This window comes from Lagopus leucura, unplaced genomic scaffold (genome assembly GCF_019238085.1).
Source record: "Lagopus leucura isolate 7727_CA_CO unplaced genomic scaffold, USGS_WTPT01 Super-Scaffold_100024, whole genome shotgun sequence".
Classification (NCBI taxonomy): Eukaryota; Metazoa; Chordata; class Aves; order Galliformes; family Phasianidae; genus Lagopus; species Lagopus leucura.
In genome coordinates, this window is record NW_024962276.1 from 8,036,845 (window position 1) to 8,061,866 (window position 25,022).

At 50.3% G+C, this 25,022-nt stretch overlaps 2 protein-coding genes across 4 annotated transcripts in view; both read left to right on the forward strand.

The window, feature by feature from the left end:
• Positions 1-188: 188 nt before the first annotated feature.
• On the forward strand, positions 189-23,585 carry DHRS11 (dehydrogenase/reductase 11). Its single transcript, XM_042880019.1, has 7 exons — positions 189-320; positions 11,333-11,542; positions 17,270-17,364; positions 17,589-17,718; positions 17,885-17,977; positions 18,899-18,964; positions 19,971-23,585. Exons 1-7 carry the CDS (start codon positions 189-191, stop codon positions 20,010-20,012), a joined length of 768 nt encoding a protein of 255 aa, XP_042735953.1. The 3' UTR covers positions 20,013-23,585.
• A 642-nt stretch (positions 23,586-24,227) lies between these two features.
• The window catches only part of MRM1 (mitochondrial rRNA methyltransferase 1), a 34,832-nt gene continuing 34,037 nt past the window's right edge, over positions 24,228-25,022 (forward strand). For all 3 annotated transcript variants that reach the window (XR_006180588.1, XR_006180589.1, XM_042879644.1), the window contains exon 1: positions 24,228-25,020. Coding sequence is in view for 1 of the 3 variants with exons in the window: in XM_042879644.1 (XP_042735578.1) it covers positions 24,353-25,020 (668 nt within the window). In the remaining 2 variants the exon portion in view is untranslated. The remainder of the gene's footprint in view (positions 25,021-25,022) is intronic.

Below are 25,022 nucleotides of genomic sequence, written 5' to 3' on the forward strand. Positions count from 1 at the left end.
GACGGACCGCGGAGCGGCTGCGGCTGAGCCCGGACGAACTCGGTGCGTGCAGCGCGCGGGGAGGGGGCGTGGCCAAAGGGAGGGGGCGTGGCGAAAGGGCGTGGCCAAAGGGGGGCGCGTGGTCACGGCGCGGGGGCGTGGCGCGCGGCGGGCGGCGCATTGTGCGCGGTGGCGGCGGCGGCGCGGCCATGGAGCGGTGGACCGGGCGCGTGGCGTTGGTCACCGGCGCCTCGGTGGGCATCGGCGCGGCCGTGGCGCGGGCGCTGGTACAGCACGGCATGAAGGTGGTGGGGTGCGCCCGCAGCGTGGACAAGATCGAGGTAGCGGGGCGGGGCCGGGGGGTTCGGCTGCGGGAGGGGCGCGGCGGGTCTGATAGCGGAGCTTCCTTGGGCCCTGTGGGGGGGGATCGGGGCGCGCGCCCCTGCCGTGCCTCACCGCGAGGCCTTTCCCGGCGGGACCGGACGGGGGCGGCGGGCGGAGCGCCCTCGGAGCGGTGCCTCGCCGGGCGCTGCGGGCTCCCGTCGCGGTGCCGTAGGAGCGGCCCGAGCAGCGGAGCCGGCTCCGTTCCCTGAGCCGCATCTGTCCGGGCGGGCTCATCCTGCGGGGAGCGGGCCGGGCTGGGCAGCGTTCAAGGGCACGCGAAGCGGTGCTCGGAGGGTTTCACGCGCTTCGTTAACGTTAGAATAAGACTTCGGTCCTTAACGTGTTCTTTACTTCTCCGACGAGCATCCCGAGAGCCGACTCGCAGAGCTCACGTGTTGCCGTACGGGTGAGGGAGACCTCGGGTGCCCGGCCGCGATTCGGGGCACTTGTGGGCATCGCTGTGCGGCTGCGAGAGCAAAACCGCAGCTGCTGTTCAGAGGAAGGCGGAGCTGAGCGCGCTCATTGCTGCTCGGAGCTGCGCTGTTGGGGCAGGGAGGCTGCATCCCGTGTTGGTGCGTCCAGGGGGTGTGGAAGCGTGCTGGGAAGCAAATGAATCCGTGCCGCCCTATGGGGTTTAAGGAAGTGCTGATTTTTTTTTTTTTTTTTTTTTTTTTTTTTAGGCTGTTTCTTTTTCTTTTTTGCTTGCTTGCGTTGCACGGGAAACAGAGATCTGACAACTCAGGGTCGGATGGGGCCGTGGGAGGGTTCGCACAGCTCTGCGGGGAGGAAAGCTGCAGGCAGTGCAGAGCTGTGGCGGCAGTGCGGGGCTGCGCTGTGCACACAGCGCTTCTGCTGCCCTGACCCATTGGGATGGTGCTGCTCTGCACAGCCGACCACACTGTGAATGAATTGCCAAAAGACCCTGAGAAACAAAGCTTCCAGTGAGACTAAAACAGTAATGTACTGAAGAAACAGAACTTCTATTCTTCATCAGTCAGAAGGATGCACGCTGCTTGCGGGGAGGATAAAAGGTACCAACAGAGCCTCCTGAGCTGCTCTCTGGGATGGCGTTCCTTGGGATCTCCCAGCGGTTCGGTGCTGCACACGACTCAGCCATGTGATGGATGATCTCTCTGGGTTGTTTCAGTACATGGCTGTGCTGAGCAGCACTGAGTGCTCACCTCTTGCTGCTGTCATCTGTCAAGTGCTTGAGTTAAACAGTGAGGCTCGTGGCTGGCCCTGGTTGGTTCTTTCTCCCAGGCTCTCAGGACTGACTCGTGTTTGCAGCCATTTGTTTTGGTAGGTGTCTGGGCTGTGTTTTGCTCTGTTGCTATTCTGGTTTTATTTATGTGCAGTGTGTGTCCTTAAAGAGGAAGAAAATGCCAGAGGTGCTGCTTGCTGGATGGGACTGGAGTTCAGGCTGGCCCAAGGTCACCACGGGACGGCTCTGTCCCTCATCCTGCTGCAGGTCGGGCTTCTTGCTGCACCTTTGGGAGATCTGTGTGTGATAACCAAGCTTTTCTCCAGGAGCTTCGGCTTATTTTTTCTCTTTAGAGATGTTCAGGCCTCAGATTTGAGCCTACAGTGGGACTTGAGACTTTGGATGTGTTTGTATGAATAATCTCGGAGAGCGTGGGCGATGTGGAGGAGCCTGACCCGTGAGGCTGCTGCCTGTGAATGGGCTTTGGGCACACAGAGCAGTAGGATGGAAATGAGAGCATTGTTCCTTTCCCTCAATTAGTTATCGTGTAACCATGAAATACACTCATCTGTTAACTCTGGCTGCTGTTTTCTAAGCTGTTGTTTCTGGTCACGTTCTAGGAAGGTGTCCTGGCAGGAGCCTTGGTGGGATGAGGAGGATGTGCTGCTTCTAGGAGGGCTTTGGCCACAAAGGGCAAGATAGAGTGGTGAGGGGCTGCAGGGCAATGGGAGGATGAGGGTGGTGTTGGGGAGCTGAGAGCTCGGTGCTGTGAGGTGTGGGCACAAGGAGGGCTGGAGCATCTTGGCGGTAGGTGCTACAGGACAGATCTTTTTGCTCTCTTAAGATTGAATAGTTCACTAAATACTGCAGTAATTAGTGATGTATGGAAGAGTGCACCCAGAAAAATAAACCAAGACATCTTGAGATGGGAGGAGTGCAAATGATGCGATTGAAAAACAGGGATATGGTGCTCACTTTGTAGTAATGAGCATAAGTTGTTTTTTTTTTAATGCTGTGCACTGGAGTCATCCATTTCAAGGAGAACTTGCAGGAACCACTCTACATGGTGGCTTTACAGCCTGCTGTAAATGACTGAAAGAGTATGGGGAGTTTAACGTGGGCAATAAATGCTATGTCAAGATTTCTTAATCTCTTGGAAAATCAGATAAGGGCTCGAGGCAAGATAACGAGTGAATTGCAAAGCTGTGGTTCTGGTATTAAGCCTGTGTCATGACTCCAGTGCTCCTTATTTGACTTCTGAATTGTTACTGGCTCACGGGCACTGCAGCAGCCTTGTTCTGTGCCATACAGAGAAGCTCAGATGGAACCCAGCGCTGTGCTGCGGCGTTGCCTCTTCTCTCCAAACTGGGTTTGATTTATTTTTCTCTCCATACACCCCATTATCTGTGCAGGCATGGTGACAGTTCACTTCCTCTGCATGGCTGTGTGTTTGAGCTGCAGTGCTGACCCCTGTGCAGCCCTCAGCCCGGCCGGTTCCCCACAGCCACCCTTTGTTTGACCCATTGTGCTGCTCTGCAGCTCGGTGTGTGTGGGCCAGCAGCGGTGGCTCTTGGGCTGCGGCCAGACTTTGAGGAGCAAAAGACAATTAAAATGATTTCACTTCATTCCTGCACGCCGGGAGATAATTTGGGTTGAAAGCTTGCTCAAAGTGCAAAGCCTGGAGTTGTTAGCAACTGCCACAGACTTCTTGGCATGTGGGCTTATGGAGTGCTCTCTACTCTTCTTTGTGTATTTCAAGTCAGAAGTGAGCTTAAATGCTCCATGAATTAGCCCAGAGCTTTTTGCACATGAAGCTGCTCCCCATCCATGGTGGCTGTGCTGTCACCCACCAGCTGGGGCTGCAGTGTGAGCTGCAACATCCTATGGACCAAAGGCAGCGCATCACTGGTAGCGCCTCCATCGCACATCTCGTGGCCTGAGAGCAGCCCTGGATGTACCCTGGTGCTTTGGGAGCACAGGGAGGTATGAGCTGCAATGGGACAAGCTGTGCCAGCGGGGAGCGAGCCCTGTGTGCTGTGGGGCTGCCACTGCTTTGGAGAGCACCAGAGAGATTTAGAGATGGATATCGTGTGGCTGTTGTCATCGAGGAGATGATAGAGCTGTGCAGGAAGCCATAAATGTTGCTTAAATTACAAGGTTTAACTGACTGATTCTAATGCATTTGTGACAGTTATTGATCAAAGGTAACATTTATAACCGGGGACTGCATCCTCAAGGTTAGATCTTGCTCAAGAAATAGCCTTTGATAAGCTGAGCTGTTGCTTGCAGGCTGGAGCAGCCTGGCCCCTGAGGAGGCGAGGGCTCCCTTCACTGTGTCTATGTGGGAGGGGAAAGGGACAGATGCTGTACATGTCCCCTGCAGCCATTGCACGGCAGCTGGGCTCTGGCCCAGGCTGTGAGGGGTGCTCTTGGCCTTGTGGTGCTTTCGGGCAATTGATGTGAAAGCCGAGTTGTTTCATAGCAGGTGAGTGTGGAATGTCACTGCGTTGTGTGTGAGTCCCCAGACAGGAGGTTGCCTGGTTCCAGCAGGCCCTGTGCTGTGGCCTTGCATGTCCCATCTGAGCTGTGCGTGTCCCATCCATCCCTAGGGCACAGCCTGACTGAGCTGCTGGTCTGTGAGGGGACCCTCAGTTATTTTTAAGGCAGCGGTTGCAGGTCTCAGCAGGATAATCCTAAGGCAGATTCTGCTTGTGAATGAATGACCTTCAGAATATCCTTAGCCTCTGGAAGGGTAGTGGCCACCGTGCCTCACAGGTGCTGTCACTGCCGCTCATCCCTGACCAGATCCTTTCCTGATAAAATGAGAGATCCCATAAGCGCCGCTCTGTGCAGCAGGAATGAGTGCTCAGCTGTCTGATGGCTTTCCCCATCTGTGAGGTGTGGGGGGGAAGGGTTGCTTTAAAACTGCTTCCATTCATCCTCCCTCCCCCTTCACGTGATTTGGAACTATCTCATTGTGTGTTCTGTCTGCTGGGGTTTGTTAACAGGCAAAGCTCTGTAGAGGTAAAAGGGCATTGAGGATTTAACCCCAGCTCCTGCCAGCATCCCTACGAGGAGAGCTGCTGCTCATTTCCCAATGCTGTCTCTCGCTCATCCCGGTCATTCCTGTATGGATTTAAAGCTCAATCTTGTTGCGTGGCATGAAATGGGGATGAGAGTGGCAGTTGGAAGCACAGGACCTGTGCTGTGGTTCTGCTCGCCAGACTTTGCTCTCTGCTGCACTCACGCGAATCAGTGCAGCCCTGCTGGGGCTGGTGGCTTAGCTCAGGATTAGCAGCGGCGCGGATGTGCCCGTGCTGATCCTGCCGTGCCCGCTGCCTGGCGTCATGCTGGCGGCCCTGCAGGCTCTCGGTCGCAATGTGTGGCACCCACAGCCACGCTGTCCCAATGCTCGTGCTGCGGTGTGCCCGAGCCTTCATCTCTGGGCTGTAAATCCTGAGCACGCCGCAATTCGGGGCCTGCACCTGAGTTTTACTGCTGGGGGATATCGGAGAGCCTGGGAGGGAAGGCCTGCTGCAGTGCAAGCATGTGCTAATCTTTCTTTTCTGAAGAGGATTCGTTCAGGATTACACAGGTGCAGAGCAGAAGCTGATGAGACAGATAAAGGCGTGGGGAGCGCAGCTCCTGCCCGGCCCTCACAGTGCTGTGTGGGCAAACACCCGGTGCTGCCTGGCTGGAAAATGAAGAATAAATTGGGCCGCGGAGTACTGGAAGTGAGAGGCTGGCTGTAGGCTCTTGCAGCAGGGATGTGCTGCTGCTTTATAGTAGCGAGGGGTGAGTTTTGGTCCGGCCCTGGGGAGTTCCTTGGCTACTTTCCCTCCGAAGGACAAGGTGTGCTCAGGTTTTCCTGGCCTGGTTCCTTGTGTGAGGAGCTTAGAGTGTGCTGTGGGGTGTCCAGGGCTGCTTCAGTGTCCCACAGGTGTGAACAGCAAGGCTGCAAGCAGAAAGGCCCCAGGAGAGCTCGTGGCAGAGATGTGGACAGGCGCCTGCTGCCCGTGTGGGTGCTCCAGCATCTCCTGCACAAACGCGGTGATGCATTTGGTTACAAAGCATGTAGCACAGAGATGTGTGCTGTTATCTGCTCGGTGCGGTGATGTGTGCTCAGGTTGCCTTGGCAATGTGTGCTGGAGCGGGCGGCGGTGCAGCAAGATGCATGAGCTGTCACTCTGCATGCAGGGAGGCACATCCTCCTCCTGAGCCCCCCTGCGAGGGCTGCTGAGGGCCGGAGTGGCTGTGGGACAGCAGCTGCAGCCTTTGCAAGGGCGTGGGAGCGCTGAGGGAGGAAAACATCCACGTGCCTGGCTGCATGGGAACCTGCTGTATGTGCTTCGGAGCTGAGAAGTGGGCAGGCACCCACCATGCTTGTTTTAGGATAGTCATAGCTCAGAATAAGCAAGGAATATTGCTCTAATGAGCTGTCATAGTAGCGGCAGTGCTTCTCCTTCTCCTCCGCTCCTGTCTGCAGCAATGTGTTCTGAGCAAGCACCAAAAAAAAGTGCCTTCACCCTTGACGTAAGGAGCAATTGTTGGAATGCCTGTAGGTAGCAGGAGCTTCCAGGGTGATGGAAATACAGTGATTTGGCTTGTGTGTGCACCACTAGAAATTTAAAATTGTGAGCTAGAAAAAAATGTCTTGAATGCTGAACTGCTGAAAAGTACAGGGAGCAGAGAGGGCTCAGAAAGAGCAGCTCAGCTCCTCAGCCCTCTGGGGACTGCTAATAGCATGAGGAGGACATGACTGCACAACCAGACGCTTCTTTACCCAGGAGCCTGGCTGAGATTCCTGAGCTGAAGCCAGCTGAATGGCTCCTGGGCCACATCCCAGCTGTGGACAGGAGTCAGTGTCCATGGGACGGGTTTGTTGTGTGGTCCAAAGGTAGGTGTTGCTACAGGGTCCAGCTGCAGAGCCTGGGTAGCATCCAGCGTGAGATGCTGAGGTGTCACTTGGTGCTGATGGAGGGCACGCTGCACCCTGGGTGCCCATCTGCGTTGTTTCTCACTGCTGGGAGCAGGGAAGCATCAGAGATGTCCAAGAAATTTTCCAGGCTTGTATTCTCTTCTCTTGTATAAAGTGGGATCTGTTTTCTTGGGATTATTTATGGAACGTGCTGATTTTGTGTGCCACCTTTGTGTCTTTGCAAGGTCTGTAAAATAAGTACATTTAGAGTGCTGAAGGATAAAAAAAACAAAACAGAGGGACCTCAATTTTCTCCAGGTTTTGAGCTTTTTCTTTCCTTTGACAGTGCTGAGAGTTTCTGGAGCAGCATAAAAATAATTCAGCCTCCCTGGTTAAACAGTCTGTGCTTCAGATGCACTTCAGGCAAACAGTCTGAAATCAGTGCTAATGCTTCCTCCTTCGTAGGTTTTCCTGCTGGTGCCCCCAGCTGAGCACTGCATGTTTGCTTTTCCATTTGAACCCTATTTTCCATGCTTTCTTATTCCTACCATTCTGCCTCGTTTTGGAACAGAAGAGGATCTGAGCCAAGGAGCAGCAATTTGCAAACAATAAGTAAAAAGCATTGGTCTAAAGCTCAGGAGAGGTAAGGAGAATCACTTCACCGCTTCATTCATTTACACAGTCCTTTGAGACTCCTGTGGAGGCCCTGTCTGGGGACCTGACGCCATACGAAGAGAGCTGGAAGAAATCTGAGGTACTGATGATATACAGGCAAAAAGCCCCAGGTCCCCGGCTGCTCCTGGGAGGGGCTCAGTGTGATTATCTCCCTTTTGCAGAAAAGGAATCTGAGCTCTGAGTCTTGCCTTTGGTCACTGAACTCGCCATGGAAATGGCTGGAATAAACCCCAGCTTTATGCGCTATACGCTGTTGCACTGGTATTAAAACTTAATTAAAAGAAGCTTCAAACTTGCCAATCAGTAAAGTGAAAGGATTTTTAAGCCCCCGGTTTTCTTTTCAATCTGTGGTGCTGTTCATTAGGTTTTTTTCTCCTTCATTTCCTTTAGATAGCAAATGTAATTGGGGTGACTTCAGTTTCTTTCCACTTGGTTTCTTGGTACAGCTCCGTATTTAAGGATAGCCTAAATCAGTAGGATGCAGGTACCTGTGATGAATGGCAGGTCAGATTAAAAATTACCTAATGGTTTCTGCTGGTTTTAATCTCTCTGAACTAAATGTGTCTGAAGTTAATAGGATGGTTTGCCAAATAAAGCCCGACGTGACGCTTTTCTTTTTTGCCTCCCCTTAAGAGTCCCCTGAAATGTTTATATCAATTAGTTTTGTAGAACCATGTCACCAGGACTGAATGTAAATGCATGGTGCTGTGCCCTCTGTAAATGTCTTGTGCACAAAGAGTGTTCACTCTTGGAAGAACAAACCGAGCCCTGATGTTTGGAAATCATCCATTAAGTATGAGGCGTCCTTTCAGCCTTTTAGTAGACAGCTAAATAATGCATGGTAAACATCACGACCAGGGATGATTTTCTGTCCTACTTGTGTGTAGGTGTTGGGTGCCTTTTTCATTTGCTCATTCCTTCGTTCAGCGTTGCTGAGGATCGAGATAAATCACAGTGAGATGGAGAAATTGGGCTGTGAGCAGGAGGTGCACTGTGGCCTGTGCATCTCGTGTGCATGCTGCCATTTTGGCTCACTGTTTCTCACCAGCAATTTAGATGCCCAGAGCAGAGAGCTGATCTTCCCCAGCTAGCTTGAAACTCCACGAACACAGCCTGGAGCTGCATGCACACCAGAATTAGGGGGCTTGCATCAGCGTGATGAGTGACTCTCAGTTAAACGTTGTAACCTAGGCTGTAATTCTTATTCCTTTGTTGTCTCATTTTGGGCTGAGCAGTGCCAGCAGACCCATCTCCAAGCAGGTGGAAGTGGCGTGGTGCAGAGCTGATGGAGGTGCTGGCTCTGGGCTGGGTTGGTGCTGTGATACACACTCGCTTTCAAGTTGCTTCTGAGATCTAGGAAAGCAGCTTTTATTTCTTCTTTGCACATGTGGCTTTTCTTTAAGTGGAATGAGCATTCATTGAGGGGCTTAACTATTGCTCTGGAAAAAAAATAAATCTGCAGGCTTCCTAATTAAGAGACTGCCTTTACGTGTGTCTACGAACCGAGCTGTGGTTGATGTTCCTTTGAAGAGCCTGTGATGGCTTTATCTGGAGACATGTGCTGCACGTTCAGCTCAGCCTGGTGTCAGCGCTGCTCAGCGCTTTGTTTTCAAAGGGAATTTGTTAGCATGAGTGCAGCCTGAGAGATGAAAGGATCCGTGCTGATTCCCATTTGAGGCGGTGAGAAACCAGGCAGGAAAAGCAGGATCTGGGGAGCTGTTTGTGGGCAGCTTTCTGTGGTTGGTGGTGGCAGGGGAGCCTCGCTGCAGGTGAGGCAGAGCTTTCTGGTGGTGTATCTGAGCCCTGAGCTGAGGAGAGGTGTGCAGGACGGCTAGCAGCTCCTTTGCATGCCTCTGTGCTATGGCATGTGGTGTATGGGCCCCTCCTGCCTCCGTCCAGGAGTTGTTCTGAGAGCTGCACCGAGTAGCAGAAAGTGACAGCAGAACATGGAAACAGATATTGAACATGGCAGCTCCCTCTGGGCCGCAGATGAGCTTGTCTGGCCTTCCCCGGCTGCGTCCCTGGGCTCTGCCTCCTTCCAGCCAGCTCCCCTGGCACAAGTCCTCTCCCGGGGGGTTCACTTGGATTCCCAAGTGCTTGTATTTATCTTTTAAAATCATTGCTGTGACTTAGGGGGAGGGGTGGGTGCAGCAGGGCTGGGTTTGGCTGCTCTCTGTCTCACCTGAAGGTTATGAAGGATGAGAGGGAGGGCAGCCTTCCCCAGTTTTTCCCATCTTTAAGTTTGCAGGAGCAAGGCCTTATCCCTGCTGTACTTTCAGCATCCTCCAGCAGCCCCTCATTCTGCTTATAATTTCCTAAATGTCACTCTTGCAGATTTTTCCCAAACTGTTTTCTAAAGGGTGCACTTTGATCTTTAAAAATACATATATTTTTCAGACACGACCAGCACATAGCCAACAAGATTGCACATACGGCAAGGTGAAACCAGCCCTGAGAGGGTGCGGGGTTGGTTCGGTGCTGGGGGCACCTTTGTTCTCCGTTGGGCAGAAATATTGCTGAGCTCAGCTGCAGTGGGGCTCTCCTGAGAGCAAGATGCTGTTGGGATGCATCGATCTCCGGTGGAACTCGTTGTGCCTGTCCTCTCCTGGCTTGATGCTGTGACAGCAGTAATAATTCCTGTGCTGCTGCAGTGCCTCCGCTGAGCTGTACCAGAAGGGCAGTGGCTGCAGGAGCAGATCTTTAGGCTCAGGATGGTTTCAGCTTGTGGCCTGAGATCTGTGGAGACCTGCAATCTGCTGCTGAACGCCGAGCATGGCAAACCAGAGGGGGCTTAAACTTGCAGTCAGTAGCTTGCATCACCTCTGCCTCGGTCTTAGGGATTGAGAAAGGTTGAAAATCATTTACCAAGCAGAGCTCTTTGTGCCTTTATTGCTGTGAGGCCATGTGTTCTGGGTGCTGAGAGGGAGGGTGGCGTGGGTAAAACTTTGCTGTGAGGAGCTGATCACCAAAAAGAGCCTCTGGAAGGGCTGGGGTCAAGAGAACATTTCAGGGCTCAATGCTGGGAGTCAGCTCACAAGCTGCAGATGGATTTTCCCCCCTTTTTGGACACGGTGACCAACTTGCCATCCTGCCTCAGAGTGAGCCGATGCCCAATCTGATTTTTCTCCCCTTCCAGTTTTCCTCACATTCCATGTTATTATTCCCTTTGTCTGATGTTTGTTTTGGGATCTGGGTATCTCTCTGGCCCTGCACCTTGCAGCACACAGGCCTGGGCCGAGCCTCGCTCTGGTGGTTGCAGTCACCTCCAACAGCAGAGCTGCATTGCACCCGCTGAGATGTCACATTGGGGACAGTGCTGCAGGCAGTGCAGTCTGAGTGACGCGGTGGACGTTTGTAGCCGGAGTCCATCTCTGTGGATCCCAGACATCACGTGGCCCCGCCGTGCTGGAAGCTGTCACCGTCTCTGCTGTGACACATCAGAGCTGAGATGCTGCTTCTCGTTAGCGTCAGGGGAAAGGGGCGCCGTGCGGAGGTTTGGCTGCGTCGTTAGCATGGGGCTGTCAGCGGTGCTCAGCCTTTCGTTTGCTTTATATCTGAGATCTGGAGGCTTGGGATAACTGTTGGTAATGGCTGATGAGGAATTGCGAGGCATGTGGTTGCTGTGTCCTTCATACCCTCGGCGGTGTGGCAGCCCTGCAGCACATCAGCCCGGTCCCACCGCAGCATTTACTGGTGGTTTGCCAGCACCTGCTCCCCTCCAGCTGTATGGCTTAGCACGGTGGGCAGCACTAGAGTGTTCCTTCTTTGAGAGAAGTAGGTTAATACATTAAAGCCAATGCAAAGCTACAGTCTACAAACATTCATTTGTAATAGACTGAGCTCTGTTGCTGAGGCCACCGCATACCTCCTGCAGCATTACAGGCCACGGAGGAGGCTGCATCAGGCTGAGCTTGCAGCCCTCGGAGCTTCCAGGAATAAACTGTAGCCCCTGTTGTTCCCACTGCACTGTGAGGCTTGTGGTGTGCTTGGATGTGCTGCACGCATTGTGCCTGGGTTTGCAGTTCTTTGGTTCTGCTCTCATGGAAGTACATAATCACAGTGCTACTTCCAAGCAGCAGTCACCTCTGCTCTGCTTCCAAGCAGCTCTGCTCTCCTGGGCCTATCCCCAAACAGAGAAGGCTGATGGATGTTTTCTTCCTTTCTCTCTTCCTCAGAAATTGGCAGCTGAATGCCAGAGTGCCGGCTACCCTGGGACCCTCATCCCATACAAGTGTGATCTCTCCAACGAAGAGGAGATCCTGTCCATGTTCTCTGCCATCAAGACCCTTCACCAGGGAGTTGATGTGTGCATCAACAACGCGGGGCTGGCGCGCCCGGAGCCTCTGCTCTCAGGGAAGACAGAAGGCTGGCGGACGATGATAGACGTGAGTAGTGCTGTGGGAGAGCAGGAGCTGTGTGTGAGCAGTGGCCTGGGATCCGCAAACACAGCCGTATGTGGGAAGTAGATGAAGGGACCAGGAAATGTTTTGTCACATTTCTATTTTTTATTTTTTAATGGGATCACATTGGCTTTCCACTTATTTAAACTATGCTCAGCTTGTCTAGATTGCATAGATGATTTTCTTTCATTCACCAGCACCGTTGTGCCCATCTGTTTTGTGCATGGAGCTGAGGACCACTCCCCCTCTGGCCCTGCCATGGCTTTGTGCTGGCTAGGCAGGAAGTGGAAAGGCATCATGTACTGCTGAGCCACTCGCCTTCACCCTGGAGCATGAAAATATTCAATACCTTCAGTAGCGTTTTTCCTTTAGATCAGTGTCTTTCTACAGAGTGATGAGCCTGGCTTTTTTTTCCCCCTCAGAATAGGAAATTGAATACAAACACTGGCTTTTGTAGCTAATCCTGTTAGTTTTAGCAATGGGTTTTAAAACAGGCAGATTCTTTTTGGCTTAAAAAGCTGTAATGCTTTTGTCTTTGAAGCTTCATTTTCTGCCTGTAATCTGGTTAAAGCTCAATACCAGCAAACCCATTTCATCTGCCAAACAGAGAAGCAGTGTGAATTGTTCGTGCCATTCACAGGCAGCACTTCTCTCAGGGCGTTGCTGCCCTGAGGTGCTCCCTGCATTCTTTTGGGACTTGTCACTGTGTGGCAGCCCTGCTCTGCACACACCTGGCATGCACAGCTGTGGGACATGTGCATGTTTGCGTGCTGCTGCCTTGCAGCTGCTTTGGGTAGATTTCCCCTTGTATGCTCCATATTTTTGTATGTGAAAGCATCATCTTCATGGGGAACAGGATTTGTACTTGAGCCTTTGAGTAAACCACAGTGTCTCTGCAGCAGCAGCAGCTTTGTTGTAGTGAAGGAGAACGATGTCCGTTTGAAAAGTTGTTAGAAGTTACAGGCTTGGGGCCCCTGTGTCTGACAGCAGAGCCAGCCTGGATCTGTCTGCCCCATGGCAGCTGGTGGCCTTCCATCCAGCAGCAGTTCCAGGGGCTGTGTAAAGCAGAACAGGCACACAGAGGCCTCAGACTCCTGCTGCCAGGGTGAGAGCTGCTGTATTGTGTCTAATTAAGTTCTTGTTAGGATGTTGGCTGCTCTGCTCAATGCTGCGACTGCAGCCAAAGCAGGCTCTGCTTGGCTTTGTCTGCCCAGCCAGGCTTTTGTGGGTTGCCCAGCCCGGGTCACTGCACCGACGCATCTCCCTGCTCCCAGTTGCCATGGAATCTTTAAAGAAAATTAAGTGAAGTGTAGCTGAAGCTGAGTTGGAATAAAGCAGGGCACTTCCCAGCGTTGTTTTGCTGTGAGCCTGGCCCTGTGGGTCGCCTGCACCTTGTCCTGGTTGCTGTCATTCTGTCTTGTCTGGAAGCTTCAGTGTGTTGCTTTGTGTCACTCATGCTCCCTTTCCTTTGTTCCTCTGACCTTTTGTTCTTTCTGAAGTGGGCAGGCTGGTGCAGGGATGAGGCACTTGCCTGCTGCCTTCTCTCTGTGCTCCATTCCCAGAGCTCAGGTGGGAGCACTCCTTTGGTCTCATCTTCCACTAATTTTCAGGAGCAAGGATTTGGAAGGAGATTGCCCTGTAGGATATGCTCCGTGCTGTTATTTGTGGTGGCCAGAAGTAAGATTTGGGAACCTGTGGGGTCCTCCTCCTTGTGGGCACTGCTGTGTGTGCCCTTTGGAACTGCTTTGTGGTGTGGCAGGAGAGAGGCAAGATTTCACATCCCTGGAGCAGGTTAGGAATCTAGACTGGGGGTATGTTCTATTCCCAGAGGTGATCTGCACTGTTTTGTCTGCACTCACTTGCTTGACAAAATTGCTCTTGCTGTTTTAGTTAGGGGAATAGGCTGAGACACCTAAGCTCCATGTACTGGCCCCTGGGGTGGCAGCAGAGTCTGGGGAAGATGGATTTGCACCAACAACTCTCCCTGCTGCAACACGCCAGCCCAGGGGAGCGCTCACCACATCCATTTCTGCTGTGTGCTCTGCAGCTTTCAGGGTCAGAATAGGGGAAAGCTGCCAGCACCTTTCATGGGCTGCTGACCAGGAGCAGGGAGGCTTCTTCCAAAGGTGGTTTCTGGAGAAAGGTGTTAGTGAGCAGCGTGCTTAGAAATGTGGATGGAGAGCTTCTGTGTGCTGCTGGGCTGCAAGATGGGGAAAGTTTCTAAACAGCCATCAACGTATTGATTTGGGAGGCATTAGGGCCTTAAATTAAAGGCATTTTTTTTCTTTTTGTTAAATTGATTTTTCTTTCCATGCATTTTTTATGAGCTTTGAGGCTGGCTGTCTCTTTTCCAGGCTCCTCTCTCAGTATACATCTAGCAGTTGAAGTCGTGTTCTTATTTACCTATTCCTCTTCTTTAGTGTTCCAGTTCCTTATTGTCTGGTATTTGTTCTAAAGGGAATAATCTCCAGGAGTTTATTCTTTTTGGTCTGCAGGAGCTTCAAGTTAGGAAAATAACGTTCCCACCGCTGCTGAGCAGCTGAGCTGTCAGATAGCAGATTCAGTGTGTGCAAGAGAAGGGAGCATTTTATCTCAGACATGGTTCTGAGCCCTTCATCTTTCGATTTACAGCTTCCCCCTCTTTTCTCTCCACTTGTTTGTGAGCCTGTGCTTTATGTCAGGCTGGAGCAAAGTCCTCCGGCTGTCCCCGATCCGGTGCTGTGTACACACTGACTTGGGGCTCTGAGATCTGAGCAGCTCCTTCACGTTTTGCCTACTGACCTTTATAGCCAGGAATTCAAGCTGAACTTTCCACTTGCACTGTTCCAAGCACAAAGGACTGCAGCACACATCCTCCCACTGCTGTAGGCACTGAATGGGTTTGATTCTTGGCATTATTCACCGGCCAGTGAGGCTCTGTTCTTGTTGCTTTTATAAACCATCTGTGCATGGATGTGTGTTCTGTAACCTGCGTTTGTGTGTGTGCTTAGGAGCTGGGATGCTCAGTTTGATATCTTAAAAAACACTGATTCTGGAAAGCAAAGTGCTCAGCACCTCCAGAAACTGAATCCTTTATGTTCTCCCAGGCTGACAGTGGGAACTCATTAATTACTACAATGTGCCCTTATTGTTTCTATTGCATTAGCAAACACATGCCGTGGTTGCAGACCTGCTGCGTGAACTCAGAGTGCAGATGCATTGACCATCTTTTCCAAGAGACCTTTGAACTTATTGTTCTTAAAACAGAAACGTGCTGAAAAATGTCTTGTGCAGATATTTGCAACAAACAGCCTTTGTATTGTTTCTAGAATTGATGTAGCCATTAGAACCTGCTCCTTTTCCAGGTGTATTTTTAGGTTCTTGAGTGCCTGCTCTATGTTTTGAAGTGGGATAGGGATCCCGAAATCCTGTGGGTGCTTTCAGGAGAAGAGCTGCCTTCCAGCTGGTTGTTTTGTGTTCTTGCAGTGTGGGCTCTGGCCTTTCCCATGTGGCTGTTGATTAGTATCTTGCTTTGCCAGTAGTTGTCAAAGTGTTGTAACTGCCCACGCAAGGCAGCATCGCTGGGTGTGAGTCACTGTGCTGCAGCCTGGATCCGTCCTGCTGGCAGGCTGATGTTACCCTCTAGTGGCCCGTGGAGATGGAGTGGAGCGGGCAGCGACTGCAGCAGCGATGCACTGCACTGAGGCTCGGTGCTTCTTGAGGCAGAGAGGAAAACAAAGAGGAGGGAGTTTGGGTTAAAATTACTTTTTATTTTATTATGCTCAAAGTCGGCTCTTCACTCGGTTGATGTGTGAGACTGGAGCAGCTTACTCCCATTCTCCTTGACTTTCACCGTGAAATCCACAAGATTTCAAGTGCCCTGCTTGTTCTGGGCTTTGCTCCAGTGCTGAGGTGCTGCTTCTGCTGACATGTCTGCAGAGTTGTGATTCTGTTTCTTCCTTGCACAGCTAAGGTAAATCTTCAACCTGGTGCTGGGGAATTATCACTATGGTTCCAGGTACAGTGGCTGAGATATCTGGCAGTGACTGTGTGCTCAATCAAAGTGCACTTGGATTAGGATGGTTACTTCACTTATTGTGTTGCCTGGGTAATCCATGTTAACGTGGGATCAGATAAGAATACTATTTATCTGTGCAAAGACCAAAACCCATAAGCATATTCTCTGTTAATGAACAGGAAATAATGACCAAGACAAAAGCAATGGCTGAAGATCCTTCAGCTGTCCTCCAGTCATCCGTCCAGAGTGCTGCTCAGTAATCAAACTCTGAAATGTGTCTCTTTTTGCCTTTTGCTTTCTAGTGTCCCAAGTAGCATTCTTCTCCTGTTGCTGCATTTTTGTCCTTTTGTGTTGCTAGCTCTCCCTAGTTTTTGTTTCTAAGTTGTATGGAGATGACAGACAGTCACTTGCTGTCTGCATGACCTTGTTCCTGCTGCTTCTCCCATTTATAGTTACACCTGACTTCTGATTCATCAGAAATTTACTTCTTCCTGGATATTTAGTTCACAGTAGTGCTTTTGAACTTGCCTGGCCTGCTTGCTTGGTTAAAAAGTGACATACCATTAGGTAGGGCCTGCCAGCATGCCCTGCACTGAAATGGTTTCATCCTTTCTAAAGGGCTTCAGCAAATAGTTTCCACCTTTTGGTCACTGTTTTGAACATAAAGCACTATAAACTTGAGCAGTTAGCACTGCTGCTGACAGGCTTGCTCATTGGTCTCACACATACCTGTGGGTGCTTGGTGCTCTTGTATTACAGGTGGGGGAATTTCCATGTCTCTACTTTCCTGGAAACTCTGAGTGTGTGTTTTATGGCCAGCAAATTGTCAATCTGTGCTCTAAAGATGGCACCTTGCAGGGGTGATGTGACTTTAGTATAACTGAAACCACAGCGTGCTGGGCAGCGATGGTTCAAAGAGCAAGTACTTGGAAAGCTGTGGGTTGTGTACTAAAGGATACATCACCTTTTCCTTCTTTCTTTGGTTTACCCAGTGGAGGAGAATATCAGCAAGCAGCATGGCAGATCAGTGGCTTTCACATCTCAAGAGTTCCTTGCCCCCTTGGGCCCTCCTCAGAACCACACGATGATCCTTGGCTTCATTTGTGCATGGGAAGCTCTTTGGCCATGTGGTTTGCAGTGCCTAGCAGTGCCTGGCTCCCTGACAAGGCGCTATCTGGGGATTTCCACTTTAACTGGCTGACCTAATTACCCACTGCTAGCGTCCTATCGGCTCTCCAAACCCCGGTGTGCTCAGTGCTGTATGAGATAATTTTGTCTCCTGGAAGGACTGCTGACTGGGGGGTGTTTGGGGCTCTCTTACCTTGCGCGCAGCCCTCGCACTTGCCCATAAAACTATAAAGTCTATTCGTTTTTGGCAGAGGCCAAGGGCTGTCTCACAAAACAGGACCTCTGTGCCTCTCCTGCCCAAACCCTTTATTATTGCAGCCCTGAGCACAGTTGCAATGTAACGTGGGCTGTGGGGCTGTGTGTGCAGTGAGGTCTGTGCGGGTGCATTTCCCTCCTCTGTTGGTGTTAATAGGAAATGCCATGCGTTGGGACTTGTATGTGAGCACAGTCGCATCCACGAGCTGTGCAGGACAGGGCTCCATTGGTGCAGCTTTGCTGCAGGCTGATCGTTGCTGTGAGGAGGTTGTGGTGGGAGGCTCGCAGGGCCTGGGCTGCTGCTCTTAGTCTCCACTTCTCTTGTCCCTCAGGTCAACGTGATGGCTGTCAGCATCTGCACCCGGGAGGCCTATCAGTCCATGAAGGAGAGAAACATCGATGACGGTCATATTATTAACATTAACAGGTACACAGGGTGGGAATGCAGGATCTGCCATGTGGGATTAGAGCAGAGGAGCTTTCACCTTTCTGGGTGGGCTCAGCGGTATGAGGATCATGATGGCTGATTTTTCCAAACTTCTTTTTTAACCTCTGCTTGTCTAAATACAACAAAGACCGAATATGCTGTTGGTTCTTTCTCAAGGCTGCATATCCCCCTCCTCAGTACTCTCCTTTCTGCCCTCTCCTCAGCATGAATGGTCACAGCGTTGTGCCACAGTCTGTGGTGCACTTTTACAGTGCCACCAAGTATGCAGTCACAGCACTCACAGAGGGGCTGAGGCAAGAACTCAGAGAAGCAAAGACTCATATACGAGCTACAGTGAGTACTGGGAGGGTTCTCCCTCTCTGCTGGCTTTGTGGGCTGCTGAGTTTTGTGGGGCAGAGTTCTGGAGGTTTTGCTTTTGTTGTTTTTAGTTTGTGTTTGTTTTTTCTATTACTGAAGGAGAATTACAAATCCTATTAGGATGTGCTCTGCTCTTTTCCAGTGTATATCTCCAGGACTGGTAGAAACAGGATTTGCTTTTAAGCTTCATGATAATGACCCTGAGAGAGCTGCTGCAACCTATGAGAGCATTCGGGTAGGACATGGAGATATGGGAGCAGAGGGAAGTGGCTCTGATCGTAGTTTAACAATCTTTCTCCTGGCGAATTGCACAAGAAGCTATTTCTGCAGAATGCATAATGCTTTCCAGAATAGTCAGCATCCTCCAAGTCTTGGCACTCAGACCTCAGATATTGCACTCATTTTTAAACATTGTGCAAATCCTCGTTCAGGTTTAGTTTCTCATTCTCTGTATTTTTTCTTACTTTGACGTACCTGTAAATAAATCATCAGTCAGCTTTGAAATTTTGCAGGCTGTGACTTCTTTATTACAGAGAAAATACAACAAGCAAACATGTCTACACACGGATGGGCAAGAAGCGTGTGCTGTACTGCAAGCAGCTGTCATAGCATTTCTTGCTCTTCTCTGGAAATTTTTTTTTGTAAGGATGGCAATGCTTGAGCTGGCAGAGCTGCTGTGCCGATAGTTTGGCGAGTTGCTTAGCCACACTGTAAGCCACTGCAGCTCTTCTACCCATCCCCAGAGTGCCCTCTTTTCTGCTGAGCAGCTGCTCGTTTGCTCTTTGTCTTAGCACGTAGCTCTTTGAGTGTACAGACACATGTCACATATATGTGACACACACGTACAGATATGTCTTCTCAGCTCTTTAGAGAGGCGTTGTCTCCATATGTTTTTCTGCCCAGCACTTGAGGATCTTAATTCTAGCAGACACTTCCAAGCATTTTGTGGAAAGATTATTCACATCAAACAGATCAGGACCAGACAATTCCTTTATTAATTTTTTAATGGATTACTTTTTTCCTGCTTGCTTCCATCTTTTTTGAAGTGCCCCAGTGACACTTGAAACTTCTTATTGATGGTTATGAAGGGGGTGATTTTATAGTTAGTTTTTCCTAAAGTGTTCTTTGCCTTAGATTCTTTTCTCTGTCTTCCCAGTGTCTCAAAGCTGAAGATATGGCTAATGCTGTCATATATGTCCTCAGTGCCCCACCTCATGTACAGGTAAGCTGTGATTGAGTTAAAGGACTCTGCTTTAAGTAGGCATTTAAAGGAGGAAAAAGTAACTGCTGCCCTGATATTTGCTAATCAGTATTGCAGCTGCCATGTCAGCTGTGTGCTTAGTGGAGCTGGGGATTAGTAGTGATCACATTTGTTTACAGTTCCCTTATAGCAGCTTTGGGACCACGCTGCTCAGGCCACCCACACCCACGTATCCATCCAGGATTGCTCTGACTGCAGAGAAGGATTGTGCAAAGCAGGGGGAGTGGGAGGGATACAGGCACGTCTTGTCCCTTCTGGACAGTGCCGTCTGAGATTTGCTGACTGTCTTACAGCTGGTTCAGGTTCTGCCAGTTGCCAAATGTGTTGGGCTGGATCCTGCCAAGGTGCTTCTGCTGCCAGAGGGACTTCTTTCCTGGGAAACAAGAAATAAGTGACCAGCTTTGAGCGGGAACCAGGAGGAGGGAAGAATGGTGTCAAAGTTTAGGATGTTGACTAAGCTGCTGTTGCAAAAGCAAACTTTGATCACGAGATGCTTAGCAAACCCGTAGTATGATCTCTGCTCCTTTGGAGCAAGGTGCAACCATCTTTGACGTTAGATCAGTCCAGAAGCACAGCAGCTGAGGGGTCCTGTCTCTAATGAAGCTGGCCTTCTTGCCTTAAGAGCATGAAAGGTCATCCTGGGGGCTAATGTGGAGAGGTAAAAGCAGTGCCTCTGTTTCATCCTCTGAGCAGGACCATGCTTAAGACTTGATTATAAACTTTTATAGTTCAGTGGCATCTCATACTCTTTTCTGTGCATTTTGCTCTTTTTTCCTTTCTGCTATAGGCGAAAAAGTTACATTCACTTTTATTTCTTTTTAGTATCTCAGCTAAACAGCCTTGTTTTTAGTTGCAGGAACTTCCTTTGCGTGCAGCTTACCACGGTAACAGTACAGCATGCGAGTACACAGTGCAAGGTTTAACCTATGTCAGTGCTGCAGCAAAATCATGTGCTGGTCTCTTCTAGATTGGAGATATACAGATGAGGCCCACGGAACAGATATCATAGCAAATGAAGAAGACCGTGAGCAGCACCGTGTATCCACTCCACTTGGAACCCTCTGGCAATGTGGGTTTCATCAGCTGGCTAGCAACGTTTTATTCAAGTACCAAGGATCATGTTTGAAGAATTATTTTTCTCTCCCTCTCTCTCAGCTGGTGCTGGTATGGAGCCAGTTTTAAAAAATATATATATAGTAGTGAGTCTCTTTCTCCCCTACTCTTTTGGAAACTGAGTAAGAGTAAAATGTATTTGAAAATAATGCAGGGAAGTGGTTTGTGGAAGATTGTCTCCAGACTGGCTTATTCTTCTTTTTGCTTTCTTTTCAAGGTTGGTTTGATCTTATTTGATGTCTGGACATAGGTGAAGTGGCACAAGGTGTTTGCCAGCTTCCATGTGCTTAGGGTTTGAGATTTCTGGTGGATGTCATCCATTTATTTTTTACGTTTCTTCTCATCATTTTGATGCTTTTTTGGTAACGATGGATGTGATATTTTCTTCTCTCATATCCCACTGCCCTAAAGCCAATGTACAAACTCACCCTGCCTTCCCAAACCCTCCCTTTGCATTCATATGAATTGTGCCTGCCAAGTTTGAGGAGGTATAAACACGTGTGCTTGCTGTTTCTTTCTTTCTAGGTAAGTAGGTAAATAGTTTTGGGAAAAGAACCTGTATTTTTTGCAGGTTAGAATGATCTTCTAAGTGGCATAGGTACAGTAAGAGTGAGTTGTTTGGTATTTTTAATAAAAATTAAATGTGCTGTCTTGTGACCACCTTTATCCTTGGTATCATCACCCAGCACTCTTGTTGGTTTTCTGTATGTTTGATATTTGCATGCATTGATGCTTTTTGGAAGTATTGATCGGTCTTTGAAAGATGTATGATGCTGTTTAAGTGCTGATCACTCTTAAGTTGGAAATATTGGAATTTTGTTTATATGCAGAGATACAAACTCATAGAGAGAAAGAGAGAGAGAGAGAGTGAAATGAACCATGCTGAAGCTGTCCAAAATGAAAACATATTAATAGGGGCATTTGCTACAAAGCAGTAGGTGAAAGGTCTGCTTTGGATCTACTGCTTCTATGCTGGTGTGGCCCCACTGTTTTGCTCTGGGTTTCCTCTAACTCGAGGGAGGGGGGAGTTAGCCCCCTGGCTGGTGCATGCACAGCTGGAGATGACTTGAGTTGTTTTATTTGCTCTTACAGTGTGGCAGAAACATATCTGCATTGAGCCCAACTTGATTTGCCGCTGTTAATGTGCATGTTGCCTTAAGGCTGCAGTCTCTCCTGCTGTACTTTGGATTTCCTCTAGTACTTCAGCAGGTGAACACCTTGTTGCAGGTGGAGCTGGTATGATCAGCTGATTTGAGTAGAGGACTGAGAGCCAGAGAAACTTGGTTTGGATTGTTTTGCTTATGCCAGTGCAGCTCTGTGGGAGTTCATCTGTGTTACAGCACCACAAGGGAGACCAGGACCAGACCACTATGTCATGAATTCCAACTCCCTGTATAACCTTGGGCAAGTCGCTTTACCTCTCTGCCTCAGTTGACCCATCTGTAAAATGGGGATAATAATACTTAACCTACCTCACAGGGGTGTTGTGAGGACTCACAAGCTGTTCTGTAAAGCACTTTGAATATGAGAGGCGCTACGTAAGTGCTGAGTGTTGATATGAAGTATTATTATTAATTAAATGTCATGATGCATAGAATTCCTTGTGCCAAAGGTGAGCAAGCATGGAAGGCTGTAAGGGGGAAAGTGGTAAAGGATTCCTTCGTAATGGTAAAAACAATGGCCGTGTGGCCCTGTTCTTTTCATCTTTATAAATACACTCTCATGGTGTGTTCTGTCCCTCATCTGTCACCAGTTTCTGCTAGTTAGTACATGTAACCTTGTGTCTGGATTTGGCCTTTCAATTTACTCTGAGTGAAATTCATGCCCTGTGGCAAAGTCTTGCACTACTCTGATGCACTGCCCTCTTCCACGTAGCTGCGGCGGTGGCTCTGTGTAGGTTCTTGCTGCAGAGCTGACTTTCACCTGCAGCACCGAGTTAGACTGTGTCCTGCAAGGAGCAGCCAGTTCAGGTCTGCACACAGCCAGCGATGCTCAGTGCAGTGGAAAAAGCCTGTGCTAGCTGGAAAAGCTCTTCAGCCTCCATGCTGCTGTGGTGCACAATCCAGAGGCCTTTTGCTAAGGAAGGTCCAACCCCAAACTGCGATGTTCAGCTGTACTTCATATGAAAACTGTGAGTTTTTTCCATAGGTTTTCTTTCACAAGAGTTTGTTTAAGTCAACAGGTGCAGCGTGCACCGTTTTTTAAAGAGAACTGAACTAGAAGCTGAGGGTCAAAAAAGAAAGAGTTGAGAAATTAGCAGGAAAAAAAATAGGCAAGGCTGTGAGAAGCACAGTTGAAATGGCTGAATTGGTGGCTGCAACTGTGTGTGAAATTCAACAGCTGTTGAAATGAATGGCTGAGACAGGACCTGGCTTATCTTTCTGCTCTGCAGATGTAAGGCCTTGAAAAGGGGCCAGTGTGGATAGTCACTCCTTGCAGATGCAACTTGGCTGACCTGCAGCCCTGGAAGTGTTTTTTCTCCATGAGTGTTTGTAACATTTGCACATCTTTAAAACATCTCGTCCTTGAAATGGTATCTATTATGTTTTTCCATTTCGAATGAGATTTTGGGGGATGATTTTTCCTGCCGGATGACTTCCTGCCTCTGGCTGCTTTCCCATGTGAAGTGCAGCCCACAGAGGAATTTGGCACCGGGAGCTGGGCCTGTCTGCCTCGTGTGACCTGGTGGCACCTCGAGCCTTCTTCCTGGGCTGGGATGAGGTTGGCAATGTGACCCAAGGTGTTCAGAAACAGACAGGAGAGTGACCTGTGCAATTTATCAGTAGGCTTCTAATTTGTGAACTAGGAAATAAAGAATAAAAAGAGAGGCGCAATGTAGTTCTTCTGTTGCATATCGTAGTTCGTGTTTAAACATAACATCCTTTTTACTGTTCACAGCTAAACCTATCTTTTGTGAAGAGTTCAAACAGAAACATGTGAATTTGGTTCCTCACGGGGAAAAAAAAATGCAATTGCTTTCTAGAGCAGAATAGCATCCAGTTGTCTCATGGATGACCTGTGGAGATTGGACTCGCCCTTCCCTGTTCAAATGAAGCCGTGCTCCACAGGGATTTGCTGAAATCCCCAGGTAGGCTGCTGGGTTTGGCTAAAACTATGCAAGGGATGAGCCAGTACTGCTGTGCAGACTTGGATATTGAACGCTTTCAATCTCCCACACTTGTTTGAAGTGGGGTGCATTATTGCTGTTGTTAAATGAAGGATTTTTACTTTCTGGTCCTCTTTCAGGTTGTCCAAGTGCAGAGGCTCAGGTTTGCTGTCATTAAAACACAATGTTTTTGCAAATAAGTAGTGAATAGCTGAGTTGTCTGCCTTGCTGGATTTGAGGCAGGTGTTTTGGATACCTTGTAAATAGGTAGAGAGCATTTGTGGAATTAAAAGCATGTTTGTTTTTTCTAATCTTGTGCTTTCCTTGTTTTTCCTACGTAATAAATGTCATCAATTGTGTTAACATTGCTGTACCTCTAGGAGATGTTATGTGGCAGTCTGTGAGTACTGCTGGCAGATCTCGGCTCTCATTTTGGGTGGGAGGAACCATGGATGCAGTTGGCTCTGGCAGGCAGCAGGATAAGATCATTTTACTCAAGAAATCTCCATCTGTATAAACAGCAGAAGACTGCTTCAGTAGAAGATGGAAACACTTCTCTCTGGAAACTCCTTTTAGAAGAGATAGCCGTGGAACAATTGCCATCTCCTCCCTTATGAAAGGAAAAGATGGATAGGAAGTGCGCTGCCACTGGAGCAGCGTTTTGGTTTTGGGTGTTTGGTGAGCTGAAGTGAGACAACATGGGGATCATCGCATGCACTCTGGAACCTCTGCCCGCAATGCCAGAGGCAGCACGTTGTGATTACTGTGTCCGGGTAGAATAGAGCAGGGTTTTGCCCTCAAAACTCGTATTTCCAGCTCTCGTGAGGCACTTTCCTATTCAGTGAAGCTTTTAATGGGGATCCGGGCCGTGAGGCTGCGCCCCGCCGACCGCCAGGGGGCGCTGTGGCGCTGAGTGCCCCTCTGGCCGGCCGGAAGCGGCGCGGTGCTCGCGGCGGTTATAGGAGAGGGCGGGGCCGCGCGTGACCGCGGGGCCTCCACAGGGAATCCGCGCCGCGCCCACGTGTGCGGGCGGGCCGCGCCCCGGTCGGATCCGAGTGTGTTTGTGCATCCCCTCGTTCTGCCCCCTTTCCCCGAGTGGTACCGGGGGTCTCTTCCCCGTGCGGGTAGCTATGGAGCAGGCGCTCAGGTCTCTCGCCCGCGGGGCCGTGGGGCTGCCGTCCGCCACTTGCAGCCGCTGCTTTGGGAAGGGCCCCGCGCGGGTCCGGCAGCCTTGGCGGTTCTGCACGGCTGCGGCGCGAGGCGGGGACCGAGCCCGCATCTCCGGTGGGAGTCTGCGGGACTCAGGCTGGGGCTCGGCGAGACGCGAGGTCTCGAAGGGCGGGAGGAGGCCGGAGGGAAGGGCTCTGTCCATCGAGAGGACGAGGGGCAGCGAGATCCTGTTCGGCGTAGCGCCGTGCTCCATGGCCCTGTCCCGGGCCAGGAGGGATCTGTTCAGGCTGTTCCTCAAGCGGAGCAGCGGCTCTCAGCGTGCGATCAGCAGCGAGTTCGTGCTGCAGGCCGCGGCACGCGGGATTCCCGTGCTCCACGTCGGGAGGAGGGAGCTGGATGCGTTGTGCGGGGGCCGCGTCCACCAGGGAGTGTGCTTGGAGGCCACTCCGCTCCGCTTCAAGAGGCTAGAGGAGGCCGAAGAGCCCGGTTTGGGGGATGGAGAGAGCCCGAAACGGCAGCTGCTGTGGCTCGTGCTGGAGCAGATCCAGGACCCCATGAACCTGGGGGCACTGCTGCGCTCTGCGTATTTCTTGGGGGCGGACAGAGTGGTGACGAGCCGGAGGAACAGGT

Excerpts from the sequence above, each read along its gene's own strand:
- DHRS11 (XM_042880019.1), top strand. The coding sequence starts at position 189 with ATGGAGCGGTGGACCGGGCGCGTGGCGTTGGTCACCGGCGCCTCGGTG. Across the intron at positions 17,719-17,884 it reads AGACTCATATACGAGCTACA|TGTATATCTCCAGGACTGGT; the intron begins GTGAGTACTGGG and ends GCTCTTTTCCAG. Across the intron at positions 17,978-18,898 it reads CAACCTATGAGAGCATTCGG|TGTCTCAAAGCTGAAGATAT; the intron begins GTAGGACATGGA and ends CTGTCTTCCCAG.